This window comes from Miscanthus floridulus, chromosome 18, assembly GCF_019320115.1.
Source record: "Miscanthus floridulus cultivar M001 chromosome 18, ASM1932011v1, whole genome shotgun sequence".
Lineage (NCBI taxonomy): Eukaryota > Viridiplantae > Streptophyta > Magnoliopsida > Poales > Poaceae > Miscanthus > Miscanthus floridulus.
Window position 1 is genome coordinate 31,607,693 of NC_089597.1, and position 20,606 is coordinate 31,628,298.

General features: G+C 45.0%; 1 protein-coding gene and 1 long non-coding RNA gene across 3 annotated transcripts; one reads left to right on the forward strand and one right to left on the reverse strand.

Annotated features, from left to right (window-relative positions):
• Positions 1-8,015: 8,015 nt before the first annotated feature.
• On the forward strand, positions 8,016-10,255 carry LOC136521802 (uncharacterized). The gene is made up of 2 exons (XR_010775679.1): positions 8,016-8,814; positions 9,297-10,255. It is a non-coding gene; the product is annotated as an uncharacterized lncRNA (long non-coding RNA).
• A 3,566-nt stretch (positions 10,256-13,821) lies between these two features.
• On the reverse strand, positions 13,822-19,634 carry LOC136519882 (sucrose synthase 1-like). 2 transcript variants are annotated; one of them, XM_066513270.1, is made up of 16 exons: positions 19,547-19,634; positions 18,376-18,489; positions 17,782-17,902; positions 17,549-17,700; positions 17,250-17,442; positions 16,975-17,093; positions 16,667-16,883; positions 16,496-16,591; positions 16,225-16,398; positions 16,028-16,144; positions 15,775-15,941; positions 15,463-15,687; positions 14,973-15,291; positions 14,605-14,849; positions 14,212-14,350; positions 13,822-14,105 (listed from the first exon to the last, which is right to left on the reverse strand). In XM_066513270.1, exons 2-16 carry the CDS (start codon positions 18,468-18,470, stop codon positions 14,076-14,078), a joined length of 2,409 nt encoding a protein of 802 aa, XP_066369367.1. In that variant the 5' UTR covers positions 18,471-18,489; positions 19,547-19,634; the 3' UTR covers positions 13,822-14,075. The 2 variants fall into 2 exon arrangements, with proteins under 2 accessions (XP_066369367.1, XP_066369366.1); XM_066513269.1 differs by lacking the exon at positions 19,547-19,634 and having other exon boundaries at positions 18,376-18,560.
• Positions 19,635-20,606: the final 972 nt, after the last annotated feature.

Sequence of the window (20,606 nt, forward strand, 5' to 3'; positions counted from 1 at the left end):
TCACCCCCCTCTAGCCATTAGGACCTTTCAGCTGCCCGGCCTCCAGCTCCTGATGTTGCCTCATTTCTTGTTCCAGCCGAGCCTGCAATATTTCACTCCAATGTTTCAGTAATGCAAAGCTAATTAAGGTGTGTAAAGATCAATGTATGATGAGTAAAACAGGAATAACCTCGAGTGCGTCGACCCGGTGCTGTGCAGCGGTTGACCATGTGAGAATGGCCAGACTCTCGCTCGTGCTCCGTGCTCAGATCTAGGAGAGAGAGGGAGTAGAGGCCGTGTTGATGACGCCGTCACCAAGCCAGAAGCACCCATGGTTCTTGCCTTGCCCCACCGTCATGACGGCCTCTCCATCGAAGTCCTGGGTGCTCGGATCGTGGTCTGACCCATGGAGCGACCTCGCCACCTCAGTGTACTCACTGATGCGGGAGTGGACGCTCGGGTTTGTGTATGCCTCGAGCGGGTCCTCTAGGTTGAAGGAGACGTCGGACATCGCCTTGCCCTTGTGGTCCATACACCATGCCTAGAAGTCTGAGCAAGCCTGGCCACTATGTGACGCCGACTGCGAGAAAGACAGTACGATGATTAGAAATCAGGCAGAACTAAGCGTCACAATAGATAAATGAATTCGCGTACCCATGCTTGTTTGTACCCAGCGAGGCTGCGGCTGCCTTGATGGTGTGCTAGACCTTGCATCTACAAACAACGGTCCTTGGCATCCCTATGCATCTTGAGGTACTCCTCCATGAACCACCTCTCCACCATCATCGCCCAACACTCGGGATACGCTTGGCACCACCAGGGAATCATCTACATGTCATCAAGTTTTGGACATATAAGAAGATCAAATTAAACCAACTTAATCTCAAAATATTGATGTTCTTTATTTACCTCAAGGTACTGCTCCTGGGTCAGATGCATCTCTCTTACGTCTTTCTTGGTTTTCTCCTCTCCAAGCTTTGACCCGTAGTAGGTTACGATGGCCTGGATGCGCACCTCGTGATGCATGTCGGTGACGAGTTTTTTACAGGCTTTGGTAGTCACCTGCTCCGCCCTAGCCTCAAATCCCTCCTCGCATCTGTAACAAGTCTGCATACAAAAGCGATGTATCCATTCATTATTTCAAGAAAAGTCCAATGAATACGACGTATTGAGCAATGTGTGCGAGGGAGACTTACCCAAAACTCTGCCTTCACCCGCGCCGCCTTGTTGGGGTACTCTGCATCGATGGGGACGGCGAAGTGGTCAAACGAGTAGGCCAGCTCCTTCTTCGATGCGTACGTGACAATGCCGGGGAAGTGTTGCATGCACAGAAGACCCAGGATGCCGTTGACTAGCCGTGCGCTACCACCCGACACAACCACCCAGTTCCTGCACAAGTGATTAAGAAAAATTATTAGTTTTTTTCATCATATCATATGAAGTAGTGATAACATATAAAGTTACTTACTTTTGCCCTTCGGGGCGAATCACTAGGCATTGGTGAGGAAGCGGAACCTGTGGAAGGCTCACGGGACCTCGCAAGTAGACACTCGAAGAGGAGTCGGAGGAAGCAGAACCCGTGCCTGCCGCCTTCGACTCATCGTCTTCGTGTGGCCCCTCCTCCTCGTCCGTCTGTCGAACCAGCTCCTCGTCCGACTCATCCACGGGCGCCACCTCCTCCTCTAGCTCCTCCTCACGTGTGCGTGTGTGCGGGGTGTGTGGGCCAGCCCAGCCGGCGGGGTTAAATCCCCCCTTTGCCGAGTGCCCCCGATCTGGCACTCGGCAAAGGTTTTTTTTTAATTTTTTTAACCGCCTCTTTGTCGAGTGTCACCTGGCCTAGCACTCGACAAAGAAGGGTTTTTTAAAAAAAAATTCTTTGCCAAGTGTCCCAGATCTAGCACTTGGCAAAGTTTTTTTTGGAAAATACTTTATCGAGTGTCCCTGACACGGCGCTCGGCAAAGATTCAATATATTTTTTTAAATGTCTTTGCCGAGTGCCCCTGTGAAGGCACTCGGCAAGAGGAAATTTCTAAAAAAAATCAAAAATCCTCTTTGCCGAGTGCCCCTGTGAAGGCACTCGGCAAAGACGCCCTTTGTCGAGTGCCATGCCCCGACACTCGGCAAAGTTTTTTTTTGTTTCTGGTCTCTAAATTTTTTGTGCAGCCCTTTTAAAGTACCAGAAACTCCTCGTTACAATTTGAGGATTTTTTGTGGCTTTTTGATATATTTAGTTACTTTATTTCGTTTACTTGATTTTTTTCAAAAAATATAAATTTGAACTGCACGTGGTACGAATAATAAAATTTAATGATTCAAAAAATGATAGTCATGTTACTGAGTGTAGTGTGAGGCCGTATCCAGGAACGGACCCAAAATTTCGGACATCTTGTTCACGAAACATGACTGCGAACTTGCGTGCGAAGTGTTTTTAAATTCTATAAAAACCAAACAAAGTCCGAAAATCATGAAACTTGTTGAGATGTCGTGATATCGTATGTGGAGGCTATGATAAAAATTTCAGAAGATTTCGTGCACGTTGTCACGTACGATGCTTACAAACCAGGACATCTCTACATACGATATTACGACACACGTAGAGATGTCCTGGTTTGTAAGCATCGTATGTGACAACTGCACGAAATCTTCTGAAATTTTTATTATAGCCTCCACATACGATATCACGACATCTCAACAAGTTTCATGATTTTCGGACTTCGTTTGCTTTTTATAGAATTTAAAAACACTTCGCACGTAAGTTCGCGGTCATGTTTCATGAACAAGATGTCCGAAATTTTGGGTCCGTTCCTGGATACGGCCTCACACTACACTCAGTAACATGACTATCATTTTTTGAATCATTAAATTCCATTATTCGTACCACGTGCAGTTCAAATTTATATTTTTCAAAAAAATTCAAGTAAACGAAATAAAGTAACTAAATATATCAAAAAGCCACAAAAAAATCCACAAATTCTAACGAGGAGTTTCTGGTACTTTAAAAGGGCTGCACAAAAAATTTGGAGGCCAAAAACAAAAAAAAACATTGCCGAGTGCTGGGGCATGGCACTCGGCAAAGGGCATCTTTGCCGAGTGCCTTCAAGGGGCACTCGGCAAAGAGGATTTTTGATTTTTTTTAGAAATTTTCTCTTTGCCGAGTGCCTTCACAGGGGCACTCGGCAAAGACATTTCAAAAAAAATATTGAATCTTTGCCGAGCACCGTGTCAGGGGCACGCGACAAAGTATTTTTCAAAAAAAATCTTTGCCGAGTGCCTAACAACAGGCAGTCGGCAAAGAAGGACGTGGCCGAACACCGTTACGTGGGGCAGCCTATGCCGAGTGCCGCGCTTTTTCCGAGAGCCTGGCACTCGGCAAAGAAGTCCTTTGCCGAGTGCCCTTTTTTGCCGAGTGCAATTCTTTGCCAAGTGCCCGATTTTTGACACTCGGTAAAGTAGTTTGCACTCGGCAAAGGCTTTGTTTCAGTAGTGATACTACCTGCAATGAGGAACTCAGGAAAACATTAGGGCTTCCTACTCTGTTTTTATAAGTCATGAGAAGTCGGGCAATATAATGCACCTGGTTTGACATGGTTACACCATCATTCAGGTCAATTGATTTACTCCCTTTGTCTAAAAAAAAATATGCATATTGTTCTTCAATGACTCAATCTTTTTTAGGTTTGATATTTGTATCTTCAAATTAATTTATTATAAAAATGTATTTCATAAATAATTTAAGGATACTTATTACGTATTACAAAAATATATTTCATGCTCAAATTTTTAAAAAATTAAGTCATTTGAAAAATGAGAAGTGTATTTTTTTAGGACGGATCAGCTCCAAGAAAATGTGGCCATGAACTCTTGACCGATCTAAGCTCTGCAGTTCATTTAGTGCTTACAAGTTAAAATATGATACTAAATGAAATTAGAAATCCAAAAGTTAAAATATGATAATGATCGAAAATGGTCATAAATGATGTCAATACTATAGAAATGAGCCTGATAAACGAAACCTTTTTCTTTGTTTTCCCCTTTATTTCTTCAGTAAATATTTTTCGACATCACCAATCTGCTTACGTAACAAGGTAATTATTATACATTAATACAAATAAAAACTATCCTACATGGAGCATTGGGAGCACAATATAGCAAATTAAATAGAGGCATTCACACGGCTCAATCTCGCCACATGGCTTCTTTGCTCTCGCTCTATACTCTGATACAGACTTGTTTGGTTGTTAAGGTTTGCTGCAAGACTGCAAGTATAAATAATTCACAATTATTTGAGTTTTAGTGCAACATGTCCCAAATGATGAACGAATTATCACAATATAATTCACAATTATTTGAGTTGTAGTGCAACATGTCCGAAATGATTAACGAATTATCACAAGTCAATGGTCTGAGCTCAGCTCACTGTTTTGTGGCAGCCAGCACCAGCACCAGCACCTCCGCATCTGGTTGAATACATGCCAATGTCAATCGAAGTTGCTAAAAACCAGTTCATGCTAGCTCACTGCCACTGGAAGGAGACCATGGTTGTTGGAGCCTACTATTTAGACCTTGAGCTCTGCGTGGGCACGAAAATGCTTCAACAGAGAACAGCCATGGTGAAAACCACCAACTGGAAGAACCGTATGTGTAGTACTCGAGTCTCCAGATACACCCACCCCCCCCCCCCCCCCCCCCCCCCCCCAATCCCGTTGTTCTCTTCATTGTGCAACGCCCAACACCCAGGTCTCGTCGGTGTTGCTGATGAAGAACTTACTCAGATGGTATTTTATAGACACGAAATTCATCTTTGTATCTACTCCTATATAAATTCTTACCTTAGATTTTTGTTGATCTTGGAACGACGTACTCCTTGGTTTCTCAAGAGCTACTGCACTTTAATGCAACTCGTGCAAAGGCTGCAACCATGTGGACGCAATTGCAACAGAGCCATGTGATTAACACTTGGGTAGCGTTTGGTTTGTTGCTTTGGTTTAATGTATACTAGTACTAACATAAATGTAATATACAACTATATATGTTAGGGATATGTGTCCATATGCTGACAGTTGGGACTAAGCTGTTAGGAAGAGGCATGTGATCGAAGGGCAACAAGCCAGCAAAATAAAAGCGACCGGATGGCAAATCAAAAGGGAATCGATCAATTAAACAACATAGACTGTGTCATGTCCTTCTTGGTCCTCTGGTTCTTCTCTCTCTAGTTCCTCTCTTGTTCTAGAGTATCTTCCTTCCCCAATTCCAGTTCTCCACCCCTTTATCTAGATTGCAATGCTAAGCCCAGGCCTCCCTCTCCCCTAAGGTCGTGTACTGCAATTTATATCCGAATCAGCTATTCTGTGAACCAATCGAGGTTTGTGCTAACACTATGCTGGTATGTGGTACCTATACACCAAATTAAAATGCATTTATCCTTTGAGTTACTCATAGAATGGAGTTTCATAACATATAAATTTGGGGCAATACTATGGTACTCCCTTTACTTGTTAGGAGGTAATACCTCAAATAAATCTAAACCATTGATTCTTTTAGTTTTTTAATTAATTAATTAACTAGGAAAAGAACCAATACATCGTCATATCCTTGCGTAATTTCTCTAACAATGAACAAGTGCACTACTCCTTACTTTATCCCTTTCTGTGCACTTCTGTGCACATAGATTGTAGCAGTATTGTTCTAATTTTGTCTACTTCTCTCCCCATGATTAAATTTTGTTTGACATCTAGTTTCTTACCTAAAGCTCGACCCGCAGGGGGTAAAACCGTACCGTAGCCCAAGTGAGAACGACCACGATCGGGATAGGACCTTAGACCTATGCTTTGGCGTGGCACGGCCGAGGTGATTTTTTTAACCCTAGCCTGAAAATTCGAACTCAGGACCTAAGGAGTGCCTCAAACCACCTAATCAACTCAGCTAGAGGCCCTTTCGCACCTAGTTTCTTACCTCAGTCTCTTCTAAAGGCGTTGTGCCTGCCCAATGTCTTGCCACCCGAATGTTCAATTGTATATCAAATTGACATCACTCATTGATGAGCAACCTGAATGTATTTTACAAGTCTGTATGAATGCCTTTTGCCACCCTAAAAAATAGTTATGATGAATTGATGATTCATAAAAACAATCTGTGTACATCATTTTATTGATTCCCACATTTAGTCATTTTGCCACATTCAGTCATTTATTTTGACAATTCAGTGATCACATTCTCAAATATTTATTCACAACACCTCACTTCACAATCCCATTTTGTACCATCTGTGAACCTAAAGAAGTACACGTCTTTTCTCAGAACCTGAAGAAGCACCAACTGGTGCAGACTGCAGAACCGTCCTTGAATATTCCTCCTTCAATCCTTGCCTTGGTATTCTTGAGATTAATCTACAAGCACCAGATGTACAAGAGCCCAAATCATTTGATGAACCTGTAGAGTAGAGTAGCGAGCCACAGCCATGGTCGAGACCCTCGACGGCGATGACTTTACGGAACCCCTTCGTGTTTGCGGATGTCAGAGTCTAATCAACGAACAAGAGCAACGCGCTGCACTTGGAGGCGAAGTGGGCTAATCGTGATATCCATCAGCGCGAAGCACGGGCATGGTCCGCCACGAGGAGCGACGAGGGCGGCGACAGACGGCGGCGCCCAGGTTTTCTGGAGTGAACCCGCGGCCGCGAGCTGTGGAGAGCGTGGGATTATTTTCTTTAGGCAGTATGTTGGGCCGGACTGGGAGGTCGAGTGCCAGCCGAACCATGGACGGATCCTCTGGGAGAGACGATCCGTCTCCGACTTCACTCTACCGCTGTGCTGCTGCATTATCCCATGCCTCCCAATCCTGTCGCGTGACACTATCCGCGCTGTTAGTGCTAGATGGCAGGTGCAAGATTCTTGTGGCATGGTAAGAGAAATAAGGAATCAACTCACATGGAGTTTTTTTTTTTTTTTTGACAAAACTCACATGGATAGTTAGTTGCATGTATGGTGGAAGTATGACACACTACCGGCAACGAGGAACTCAAGGAAAGCATCAGGGATCCCCAGTCTGTTTTTATAAGACCGGAGAAGTAGGGCAATATAAATAGTGCACTTGTTTTGACATTGTTCCACCACCATTCTTCGGGCCAATTGATTTATGTCTGATCAGCTCCGATCCAGAAACACGTGGCCAAGGACTCTCAACTGACCAACTGACTTCACACCGAGAACTCTGCAGTTCATTCATTCAGAGCTTCGTCGAGAAGTTTCCGGCCGGAAGACATCTGTGAGGAATGCAATTCAAACATGCAACCTGGCAATCATGAAGGTCTTGACTCCGTTGTAATTTTGCAAACCGTAGAACAACCAAAAGGGGTTCCTGCAGCTGCAAATACCTTTTTTTACGAACAGAGATAATTAGGTTGATTTGAAATTCGGTTTGCCTAGAAGGAGCTAGCTATCCTGCAAATTTAATTCATATACTACGATTTGCCTCCATTTAGCAGTAGACCACTTCACTGGGTACGTCATTTTGTGAAGTTTGACATTTATAAGAAAATTACTCCGGTCACAAAAACATGTTCTTGAGATATAAACATCAATAACTTTTAAATTCTTGTCATTAACTTGTGCAAATATGGTATGGCAGGCCATGGCTAATTACGTAAGTACATATCCTGAGAAGATGTCCAATCAAGTGAGTTTGCATTTGAGACATCTCAAACAGCCTCTCTTCAGGTTCGCGTTTAGAGGAGGCGGCTTTCTACGGTTCTTTTTTTGAGGTCAACACCGGGGAAGATCGGGAGATCATCACCTGAATTTTCATTCCACAGATGCCGGGAGACCGGTTGGTGGGGGCTAAAGCGCTGCCAAGTTACATAGTATGTGCAGAGGGGAGGATATATTACAGTGTGAAGATCCTATTCCAACTCCGTTCTAAAAAGGCGCCTCTGAATCTTGTGCAGCAACCATACAAAGGAAGCCGTCATTGGATTGGTATCTTCGTTGAACCATATTACCATAGTGCAATTGAGTTCAGCACAAGGTGGAATGCAAGAATTTCATAGAAATTGTACCGCAACTTCACAAAAATTTGTCCGAATCAAAATTTAGGAATAGATAAATTTCCCATGTTCCAAACTAACCAATTTTTGAGTTTTCACTTCAGTCTGGTCTAATAAATGAGGTCATCCCGACACATAACTGATTCGTGGAAGGCTGGTCCTCTATCTAGAGGAATATGTGCTACGGCCCCAAGATGAATCGGCCGTGTGTTTCCCGATGCCTCTTATTCCTACCCTGGCAATATGCACCAGACACTGCATCAAATCCTAACTGTTATTAGAAGAGTCTGCCAAGAGAAATTCAAACCCCGCGTCGTCTCCTCCGTGAGGCGACTCGGGGGCGACTGAACCTCCGCCGAACCCACTCCCCACCGCCGCCTGCTCCCTGGCCGACGCCGCCGCTCTCCGGCGGGTAGCGGCGGCCCTCCAAAAAGGAGGCCGTTCGTAGCACCTTCCTCCGCTCATCGCTCCTCTCTCTCCACCCCTCTAGCCTCGATCCAGTCGTCTTCCCCGCCGCCGGTGTGCTCGTTGCCGGCCACCAGGGGCTAGATCCGGCCGTGCCTCCACTCGATCTACCCTTCCTGGCGCTGGATCTAGCCTCCCTCACCTTCCTGCGCCTTGGAGAGGCTTTGCGGCATTCTCCGATCAGGGGCGGCGGCTGGCTCGCGGCTACCTTGCTGCCGCTGCGTTCAGCTCTGGCCGGCGCGGTGGCGGCCGTCAGGCTCGCTCACGTCTCCGGTGGCGGCCGGGGGTGCTCCGGCTCCGCGCCTCCGCCCTCCACGCGCCGATGACGGGTAGGGGTGCGGGCTCGCTGTGTCTGCGTGGCTGCCGGTCCAGGGAGGCGGCCGGCCCGAGCGCGCTCGCCCCTTCGCTCGGCTGTGGACGTTGCTCTCCCTTGCCCGCGGCTGGGTGGTGGCTAGGAGCTGCGCTGGCTGCCTAATTTGCTCGGCCTCATGGCTCCTGCCCACGGCTGCGTCTTGCGCGGGCTGCCAGGAGTGCGCCCGCCCCTTTGCTCAGCCTCTTGGCTGCCTGCGGCGCCGGTGTCCCACATGGTGGTTGCTGTGGTCCGGTGGTTGCGCTGGTGTCAACCGGTTCCGGGTCTGAACGGAGAAAATTGAATATTTGACATCCAATAGGGACGCCTGTGAATATTTGACATTCAATTCACGCGTCGTTGAAAATTTAACACTCTGGCTGCGAATTCGTTGAAAATATGGGTTTTCTCCTCCTTTTCTCCATTTAACATTTTTTTTTCTTTTTTCTTTTGCTTTCCAAGGCAACGATGAATGACCAAAGTACCTTGGCCTGCTGTTGCTCGACCATTGCGGCGCCTCTGGCCTACGCCGACGGCCTCCATCAGCGGCGGAGCCGAAGACGGCGGGCTTTGGTTAGCGCCGGCGCCCAGCACCGGCGACCGTCCGCGCGCACGCATGGCCGGCTCGTCCAGCACCGGCGACCGGCCCCGCGCCCATCCTGGCCCCACGCGCGCCCAGCCAGCGGCAGTGCCTCTTCCGACGGCCTCCATCAGCGGCGGCACGTGAAGAACAAAGAAGAGCGGCGGCGGCGTGACGAACAAAGCCGAAGAAAAATAAGTACGGGAGAGAGATGCGTTCGTTTCTTAGAAGAAATGGATGGATAAGGAGATTAGCGTTGCCTTGGAAAGCAAAAGAAAAAAAGAAAAAAATGTTAAATGGAGAAAAGGAGGAGAAAACCCATATTTTCAACGAATTCGCAGCCAGAGTGTTAAATTTTCAACGACGCACGAATTGAATGTCAAATGTTCACAGGCGCGCAGATTGAGTGTCAAATATTCAATTCTCTCGGTCTGAACGCGGCTCCTGAGCGTCTGCTCGTGGCCTGCGTCTTGGTAGTTGGGTGCTAGGAGAAAGCCTTGCTGTCTGGCCAACAATGGTGACGTCCTTTGGGCGCCATTTTCCTCCTTGGAGGCATCTGTTGTTGCACCTTCCTTACCTCCCGGCGTGGATCTACTAGGTGAAAACCTTGTCCTTGCTGGGCAGGCAGCGGCGGCGCAGTCCGCGTCGTAGTCCTCCTTGGAGGCGTTGTCTATGTAGTTCCATGGCCCGGCCACGCTCGGGAGCTGCCGTCCCCCTCTCCCTCTCCTCGGTGCTGCACATGGTCGTCGCTGTTGCTTGTGCTTCTGCCGAGTCATCTGGTTGGCGCTGTGCCTATGCGCGCTTCATGTCCTTCATGGCTTCAACACCTGTGTTTGTCCTACAGTGTGGTCGCTTCTCTGGCGGATGCTTGGCCGCTTCCTTTGTTTTTTCTCCGGCAGATGCTTTGCCGCCGATGTTCATGGTTATCGATGAGCAGATGCTTTGCCGCTTCCTTTGTTGCTTCTCCGGCGGATGCTTTGCCGCCGATGTTCCTGGTTATCGCTGAGCGGATGCTTTGCCGCTGCAGCCTGGTCGCCTGCCGTGGTTCCGGCTTTCGTAGCCCGCCGCGCTGCTGGATCGTCGTCTTTGGTGGATGCTTTGCCGCCGCGTTGCTGTTCCGGGGGATACTTGGTCGTCGTGGTCTTCTTCTCTAGCGGATACTTTGCCGCTGTTGTTCCTTGCCGGATGCTTTGTCGCCAAGGTTGCTTGGTCTTTCCAGGGCGGATGCTTTGCCGCCACTATTGTTCGAAGCTCGCCTCGTCGCCATTGCGGTTTCACTATACTGTTGGCTACCATTGTGTTGTTGTCTTCTTGTAGTAGGCTCAGTCGGTTGGGGTCTTGAGGTAGAGGGTCTCCCCCACCCTCGTATTTTCTTGTTTGTTTGTTTGTGTCTGTGGATTGCGTGGGTAATCCTTGGTTTACTTGCGGGTCCTATGTAACGTTTAAACTCTACTTCTGCTTAATGAAAAACGTGCCATACGGTACGATCTCGAAAAATCTATATATATATACTCCTCCAACATTTAAGTAAGGGGGGCAATGGCTGATGTCTGAGGCCATGTTCAGTTTCCAAAAATTTTTGCCTCCTACAGTAAAAGAGCATGTTTGGACACATGCATGGAGTACTAAATGTAGACGAAAAAAAAAACTAATTGCACAGTTCTCGGCAAAATCGCGAGACGAATCTTTTAAGCCTAATCAGTTCATGAAAAGCCTTGAGCGCTACAGTAACCCACACGTGCTAATGCCCGATTAATTAGTATCATTAGATTCGTCTCGTAGTTTTCTGATGAGTTCTGTAATTTGTTTTTTTATTAGTATCCAAAAACCCCTTCCGACATTCTTCCGACACATTCGATGTGACACCCAAAAATTTTCACCTCCCCAACTAAACACACCCTGAGTCGATGCTGAACTGCTGAAATAGAGCAAAGGCTGCAACTACGCCAGTATTAACATGTTTCAACTTTATTAAGCCGCCTACCCGAAAAATCAATGGTTGTGTCCTTTGATCTGAACCATTCTTTCTCCAATGCAATGCCTCCTAATGTACACAGCTATCACAGCTGAGGCTCTCACGCAAATATTTGTTGTGATATACTGATATGTGGGATAGGAATAGGCACACATGTGCTAGGGATGGAAACGGATTGGATTCGCATAGAATCGGATCCAAATATCATCTTTTACCATATTTTAATTCAAATTAATATGGATGTTTTCGAATATGAATACAAAATGGATGTCTTGGACGGATTTCTATTCAATTGAACTCAAAGTGCATATTGTTAAATTCAACATACACATGTGCCAAATACTTTACAAAGACACATACTTTACCATCTTTAGTTGTTGTAACCAAACCATAACTCACCTAAGACCCTTAACACGACTGACTCTGCAAAGGTTGTACAATTTACCTACAAGTATGATACTGCATGTAAGCATGGATCCATCAAAGACATGACCCTCCAGAACTCAGTCATGTGATCACCACAGGAGCGCTAAGACAAGGTTCCTTGCCTAATGAGGGCTACAACCGTTTTATTAAATTTCACACAGTTCTCTTAGCATTCCGTTGCACATCTACCTTTAGGCAATTACCAAACTAATTAAGGGATTTAGACTAAGATTTGCCCTTACAATGTCGAGTGGTTGCACAATAAAATGAGTTAGGTAAGTTAAAACACTCAGTCCTTAACTGAGACAAAGCAAATATCTTCCATCAAACCCAAACTCCAGCCACACCTCCCCAAAACCTATATGTTCATTTAGCTTTCACCCAAAAAAAAGCCACCGCTCACATTGAAAACCATTGCATTTGTAACAGGAAAAAGTCTACACAACCCCTCCTGTTGCAACTCGACTACTTCACCCCCCAATCTATAAAACCAGATATTTTTCCACCGTTGGAGGTTATTTGAACGGTTTTGCAAAGGTGAGGGGTTAAATACCTGGTTTTATAGGTTGGGGTGAAATAGTCGTGTTACAATAGGTGGAGGTGGGGGGTTACGTAGACTTTTTCCATTTGTAGCACAAGTACTAGAAATAATGAGTAACAGTACTAATAATACGATAATTGCTTGATCAGAGCACAACATGTGTAGCTAGTAAGTAATCCTTATGTCATCAAGGCAATCAAGTGTGGGTTTCCAATCAGGTTTTAGCTAGTAAATAAATACTTTCAACCTATAAAGCATATTAAAAACGAATTCTAATGTTTGTATTTGAAAAATATTTACAAGATCAAGCGGATTCAGGTGGACTTGTCTTCGTTGTCATTCTCATGGAACTCTCGCCCAATGTTCGGGTTCTCGAGCTCCGGCTGGCTCCATCGTCTGGTTCACAATAATTGTACTTAGTGGAATATCATGTGACACTTAGTGGAAGCTGATGTGACACGAAATGATGTGGTATTTAGTGGGAGCGACACGTGGATAATTTGCATGGTGAGATTGAAAATTATTATGGTTTATTCCCAGCTAGAATGGTAGGCTAATTTGTATAACGATTGATCAGCCGGAACGATTCTTAGTCTCCTTCCAGGACAACCAAATGAGCCCTGAGAGAGATGTCCGTTGATGTTCCAAGGTAAGGCATATTGAAATGGAATCCATGCTGGCATGGCCACAATTAGAATTAGCAACCAGATGCCTCCTATCGGATTATCTGCTGCTACCGATCAAAAACCAGAATCATCCAAATGAGTGCATCGACTGAAAGCACAGCACACATAAGTATATGGAATCACAGCGATAGTGGTAACCAAGATCTAGTCGGATCCCTTGGCTCAGCCTACTGGTTTGCCTTGCTTAACCGGCCTAAGTGGTTGGTAGGTAATGGCGTAAACAACAATTCCGAGGTGACAGGAACGGGAATGGGAAGAGAGAACCGTGCGCTCTGCAACCTGTGAGGAACGGACTGTCCTGAATCTGAAGCAATAGGCTCCCACGGTGTGCCTCACTAGTCACTACACAGTGGACAGTGCATAACTGCTTTCAGTTACGCACTTACGCTAGTCGGCTGCTCTGTTATGTATCCCCTCTTGGCCTCTATGCAGAGGAGCGAGGAGCACCTCAGCTTCAATTCAAGACTGATGTCCAAAAGCCATGGGAAGCTGTCATTGGTGTCTGACAACTGACATAGGGATGTAACACAGACCTGCAACTGCAATAACCAAGGGTTTTCGAAAAAAAAACTGCAATAACCAAGGAAATAGTCCACTAGCCAGTTGAAATTCTGTGCAGCTTTGCTTAGAATGATTTTTTCACTTCTATTTAAGCATATAAGTAGTCATGTCTGGCACAGCAACCTTTGATAATAAGAACAGGCATCAGCCTACCACGTTGAACAGGTGATTAACAGAACTGACACAACATAACATCACCATCAGTCAGAAATGAAGACTTGGGCAACAAAACATTGCATTGAACTTTGGAAGACAGGTGAACGAGCAGGCGTTTATTTGAAGCAAAAGGTGCAGCTAATTCCTATAAAAGGAACCAGACAGCGCTGCCCAAAAATCGCAAAAAGGAACCAAAGTGCTTGGAAACCAAGTACACATAACTCAAATACACGACTAACAATGCGAATTGCGGCGAACAATCAAAATGCAGATGATCGTTCTCCACTACTCCAGATTGGGGTTCTTCTTTCCCACACTAATCGAAGGACAATGGAACCGTACTTGCCTGGATTCAAGAAAGAGATGTACTAGTTAATCCACTTGTTTAAGACTGCTGAACTGAACACTCGATGCTACACATATTCTCTCTAGCAAGACATCAAAAAACTTACCAGGCTACGGTATTTCAGAGCATAGAACATCTCAAGGTAGCGGCGAGTCTCGCGCCTCTCCAGATTGCTCACATACTTCCAGAATCCGTATACACCAGTCAGGGTCATCAGCCTCTCGGAGTAGAGCTTCCAGGTGTACCTGAGCAATCCAAAGCTTATCGTATCAGGATTTACTCCTAACTAGAGAAAGATAACACAAATTTCTGAGTGTTCGTGGCATGGAATGATATAGTGTTTGTAACCAGAGAAGGCTACAAGGGTAACACAAATATCTAAATGCTCAACCCTATAATATCTGATTATGCGAATTAATCAGATGCGGCCTTTGGTCAACAAGAATTATTCACTGTATATCTATTTATATCATATATGGCAGAAGAGAAAATTTCATACTTCTCATAAATTCTCTGCAGTCCACCCTGTGAGATCTTGTCCCAGTAGCTTGGGTCTGCCTTGCACTTCTCAAAGAAGTTCACCAAAATATCTGCAGCCTTGTCACTGTGGTAAGGATCAATGTGCAAACCAGACACCCCGTCCACAATGATTTCAGCAGGGCCACCATGGCAGGTTGCAATTGTTGGCAAACCGCACGTCATGGACTCAATGACAGTCAGGCCGAATGCTTCATAGAATGCAGGCTACAAAAACAAAGTGACAAAATAATTTAGTCCTGCACAAGCTCTATGACTGTCGTTATCTGAAAGTAGATTGCACTATTGTTGGAACCTGGAAGTGATTTATTAGGTTAAGTGTGTATACACCTGCACAAATGCTCCCTTCGTGTCACAAATGTAGCGGTACAACTCAGCGTTGCGGACACGGTTCATCTGAGCTGAGATCCACCGGATATGGCCCTTCAAGTTGTACTCATCAATGAGACTGTACATCTTCTTGAACTCTGCCTGCTCCTCCCTGTCCTTCGATTCCTTGCCATGGTCACCAGCAACAATCACAAGGTTTGCCAATTCCCTCAGGCGTGCATTCTTACCATACATCTCAACCAAGCCTGTCATGTTCTTCACACGGTCAAGACGAGCCATTGAGAAGATGATCGGCTTGTTCTTGTCCTTCAACACAAACCTGGAAGCAATTAAATACCAGGTGTTCAGGTCGAAAACTTATTTATTGTAAATGGCAATAACAGCTTTGCATATCTTAATAGAATGAAAGATGGACAGACATGCAGATGAGTGTTGGAATATTTACAAGCTGATTGACTACAAGAAGACATTCAATCAGTTCAGTACTCACTTGTGCTCATCGTTCTCAACATCACTGTAGATGAGCTCCTCAATTTCAGGATGGAAGGCAGTGAGTCTCTTGTCAGTTTCAGTGTATGGGTAGTAAACACTCATGTCTGCTCCAGGAGAGACAATGTTGAATTTGGGATCAAAAACATCAATGCCATGGACAACACGGTAAAGTCCAGGAAGAGTGAACGCGATGTGGGACTCATACTGCCCCACAGTGTCCTTGCTGCAGAAATAACAGAGAAAACATCAGATACTAGTTTAGTTACTACTACAATACAGCGAGATTCTAAAGATAATATACAAAACTTACCTTCCCGCGATTTCTTGGAATGTACTGGTGATGATGAAATCAGTGTGATTCATGGCAATAAGGTCAGCTGTGAACTGGCATGAGAAGTGGTATTGGCTGTCAAAATTGTCCAAGTATATGTCTGAGTTGGGATATTTGGTTTTCTCCAAGGCGTGGGCAATGGTACACTGCAAGCATGTACAAAACTATTAAGCATTTGGAGAACTTAATAATTTTACAAAAAACTCAATTACTCGTGTACAGCCAAACAGACCTGAGTAACTCCCAACTTGTGCGCGAGCAGAGTGGCGACTAGATTGCCATCACTGTAGTTGCCAACGATAAGGTCAGGCTTGGCCTGCATTTCTAACATTATTTCACTGGCAACATCCTGTAGCACAGAATGCATGACTTCAGTATTACTCAAACAAGCTATGCTGTGTAGGACATTCAGTCAGATAATCTATATACCTCAGTGTATGTCTCCAGGTATGGCCAGACATCAAAACGAGAGATCCATTTGCGGAGAATACCATTCTCATTTCTGAATGGAATACGAATAATGTCTGTGTGCTCGGTTCCAATGACCTTCTCCAGACGCTGACCGCATGTAGTCCCAACAGCATCAGGCAACAGCCTGGTAACCTGCACAAATAAGATTATGTAGGAACATTTACTGAGTAAATCAAGAAACAATGAAAGGGTTCACAAGGTGAAACATGGTCTCAAACATGAAACATACAATGAGGATCTTCGGGGTGATGTCAAGGCCTTGCTGCTTAATCCTAAGAAGCATCTCATTCTCCAAAGCACGGACTTGATCCAAAATGTACACAACCTGCAAAACGACTGCAAATGAGAAACCTAAAAGCTACAGTAACTAAAAGAAAAAATAATCACTAAGATTCTGTACCTGACCACCAGTGTCAGGGTATCCAAGCACATTGGATTGGGCAAAGTAGCCATGAGGAGACAGGATAACAACATTGAACATCATTGGTATAGTTCCAAGGAACTTCTCCAAGTTGGCAGGATCAGGGGCCTCAAGAAGGTCAAGAAGCAAGTGGAGTGTATCAAGTACGCGCTTTGCAGTGTCACCCCAACCCTTCTCCAAGCCAAGCTCTTGGAACCTAATGCAGATCATGGTGGCATTACAAGCAGTTAATCCATTTGCTAGTTCAACCAAAGTTAAATGGCAAGGACAATTTATTAATCAATCACCTATGGTTGAACTCTGAGTAGGGAGTGTCTTGAGGGACACTCAGTAGATACTCTTCTGCCTTTCTAAGGGATGACTGGAGCCCACGGAGGCTCTGAATTCTGTCATTCAACATCATCGTCTGTAACAGAAAAAAAAAGGACTTACAAATGAGGGAGTCGGGTGGCATCATTTAATCCATTTTCAGGTTATGTAAAGTTCCTAAATAAAATTAAATAAATATTGTCATCATCGATTGTGAAGCATGCGCTTGGAAGATTCTGGACTGTAAGCTCACCGTGCCCTTGTAGTTATGGGCTTTGAGGAAATTCAGCAACGGGTACAGGCTCTCCTTGTCCTGGAACAACTTGGAAGACAGGTGTCGGTTAAGGAATTGCACTCCATTTCCAATGGACTTTGACATGGAAGGACGAGGGAACGAGGCATTGAAGGGCTCAAAATCAAGCTCAAGCACAAAGTTGCTGTTGGAACTGGTATAAGGAAAAGAAGGTATGGAATTAGTACATATACAAGTTTCCATAACTAGAATCTAGAGATTAGCCTATAAAACTACAAAGAATTCATCGAAGAACTTACTTTCCATCCACCAGCTGTTCCTTGAATGCCAAGTACTCAGAAACACTCAGCTCCTCCACAGCCAACTCGCTTACATTCACTCGAATGTAATCCCAGACACCAGGCCTTGGCCTGATAGCAAGTGCTACCCAGGGAGGGAGCACAATTGCTTCCTATATGCAGACAAGGGAAATTAGAATGAGTACCTGATTTTCAATTGGCAAGCACTCAAGCAGGCATCTCAGCAGTGTTACCTGAGCAGCACGAAGAATGTCTTCGAAGGGCGCATACTTCTCCTTGTCACTATCAAACAGGGCATCAAACTCAGCAAGCAGTTGATGGCGCTGAAGCATTCCCTTGCCCTGGTTAACATACCTGTAAAAGTGATATTTCACAAATAAAATGGATGTTACATCTCATATCATGTACCTTTTTCCCTGTTGTGATGGACATCTCATATCCTATTTAGATCTGAAGGATGTAAATATTAAATGGCACTGTACCAGCTAAAGACAAACAATCTGCCAAATGATGTACCACAAACTTACTGTCTTATCAACTAAATTGTACTAATCAAACCAAAAGGCTACAAAAACTGAAGAACAGCAACACTATGCTTTACAATCAATAATCTCCTGATCATAAAATCATTACATATGATCAATATGAGTCGAGGATGAATATGTAACATCCTTAGCAATTAGCATGCATGATGGTGTCAACAAAAGAAACCAAGAAAGAAGTTGCATATGCTCGTGTTTACATAAAGATAGGGATGAAGAGAATACCAAATTAACAAATTTCAGTACAGGAAATGAAATGCAAGTTACATATTTTGGTATGCCCACCTGGAGAAGAGTGCAATCAGCTCATTGGGATGAGAGGAGAAGGTGGCACCAAGGCGTTCGCGAAGACTGTGGAGGCGAGTCAACTTGGCAGCCATGGCTCAATGACACTAAATACTGCAATTCGAGCTATACAGTTGAGATTCAGCAGCACCACTTGTACAAGAACAAGAAATCAAGAGCTACCACTTAGAACTTAGAAGACTGTCTGAAAAAGTAGGTCATGCTAAAGCAACCTAAATTTGGAAGAAAAAAAAAGTAGTATGCAGCTATACTATTTGATTTATCTCAACAGAAACAATTAACAAGATAGAATCCTATAGCAAAATAGTCATGATAAAGCAGGCACTTATCCCCCACCCAAACAAAAGCAAGTATTTATTCAGTATTGATCCTCCACCAAACAAAAGCAAGTACTGATTCCGCACAAGCACTTAGTTATCTGATAATATTTTCAAAGGAGAAAGGAACCAACTTGATTGAGTTAAATTTCTGTTTGTTAAAGAGTATTGATGCCATTCAGACCCTAAACCCCACTAAGAAACAGCCAAAAACCTGTGAAAATAAGAGGATTTGGCTTCACAAATTCCTAGAGTAAGGACATCAATCAAAAGGTGAAATATAGAAAAATCCAACAAGATCACTTTTCATAGTAAAAGAACAAAAAACAAAAAAGCTTTTTTCGCGCTAATAATCCACCAAAAGGACAAATACATTCCTCGGGAAGCAAAAGAGGTGAGCACGGCACGCAATCACAGCAAGATCTCAAGCAAACTACAGAGCCTAGAATTTCTACAGTATACATGTGTGAATCCAAGTTTACCACCACCACCAAGTAAAATCCTAAGCTCAAAACCCACAGAAAAGGACGGCGGAAAGCTCTGCGCGCAGTACAGGAACGGTTTAGATCAGAGAAATCTACAATAAACCCAAGAACATGTCAGCAGAGCCCAGGCAAGATTCAGGCGATGACGTACCCAGCGAATCACGGAAAACGCACGAAAACCGGAAGAAATGGCGGGGCAAGGAGACAATTAAGGCGAGCGATAGCGCTCATCAAGACACGATCTTTTTCTACCGCGGCCAGATTAGCTCAAAATCCCAGCAAAAACCCCACCCAGGATTACCAGAGGACAGAGGTTTAGTACGGAGATGAACAGAAGAGCGAGCATACCCAAATGGTCAACAGGGAGCAGTCCAATGGAGGAGGGTCTGTCCGGGACGGAAGAGGAACCAATAAATAGAGGGGGCAGGGTAGCTGCTGTAAGCCCAAGGCTCCCAGCGCTGTGACCTGTGAGCCTGCGTGAGGTGCTGAGGTGGTAGCTAACTGTGGTGCAAATGGTAGGGCCCACCTTCGAGCTGACAAAGCTGGGAATTAAGCAATGGATAATGCCAAATTACTATACTTTAAAACCAGAATTTCCAAATACTGGTGGTGTCACTGATTGTGTCATGGACTCGGCAAAAGCATCCAATTAGCATATGCTGGCCTACCAGACCAATGGCCGGTTTCGAAAAAGCTTAGACCTTTTTTTTAATGGAGACCAGTACAGTGCAGGTCGGGGTGACCTGTTCAGGTGCAGTGAACGCAAGGAAAGGAAGGACTGGCTGGGAGAGAAAGGAGAGCACCAAACGCAAGGGCTCCTTTCTACTGTACTATTCTTTTGAGTTCCTAATTTCACCACCGAAATCTCGCAGCTGATTCGGTGAGCAGCAAAAAGCCGGTGTTCCGGCACCCAAGATACGATCACCATTGCGGTCATCATCAATCAGACGCAAACGCAAATGAGATTGTCCGGATTAAAAAAGCAGCGAGATATTTTCCCCTCCCTAATGCCATTGGATCAGTAGGTTTACCCTCCTAGAAAGAGCCTGTAAAACATGGGTCTCTCAGAAAAGCCAGAGAAAGCCCGTGTGCAGAAACAACGGGGGGGGAACACCAAGAACGTGCTGCAAGTGGCAAATTATCTACGAAATCAGGCACAAGGATCCCTAAAAATGCATCCAAAAACCCTCCAGAGCTGCGTCCAGTCAGCAGCACAAGCGACAAGCGGCAACAAGAAAGTTGCCCAGCGCAGATATCGTTTCAAGAACAGAAAGGCATCGGTTCTTGCGAGATCGATGCAGCTGGGCGCCTGGTGAGTGATGAGCCGCCAAACGGCACTCGCATCGGGCGTGCCGCCAAACCATGCATCGGGCGTTCCAAACAAGAACAGAGCTACCTAAACAAGAAG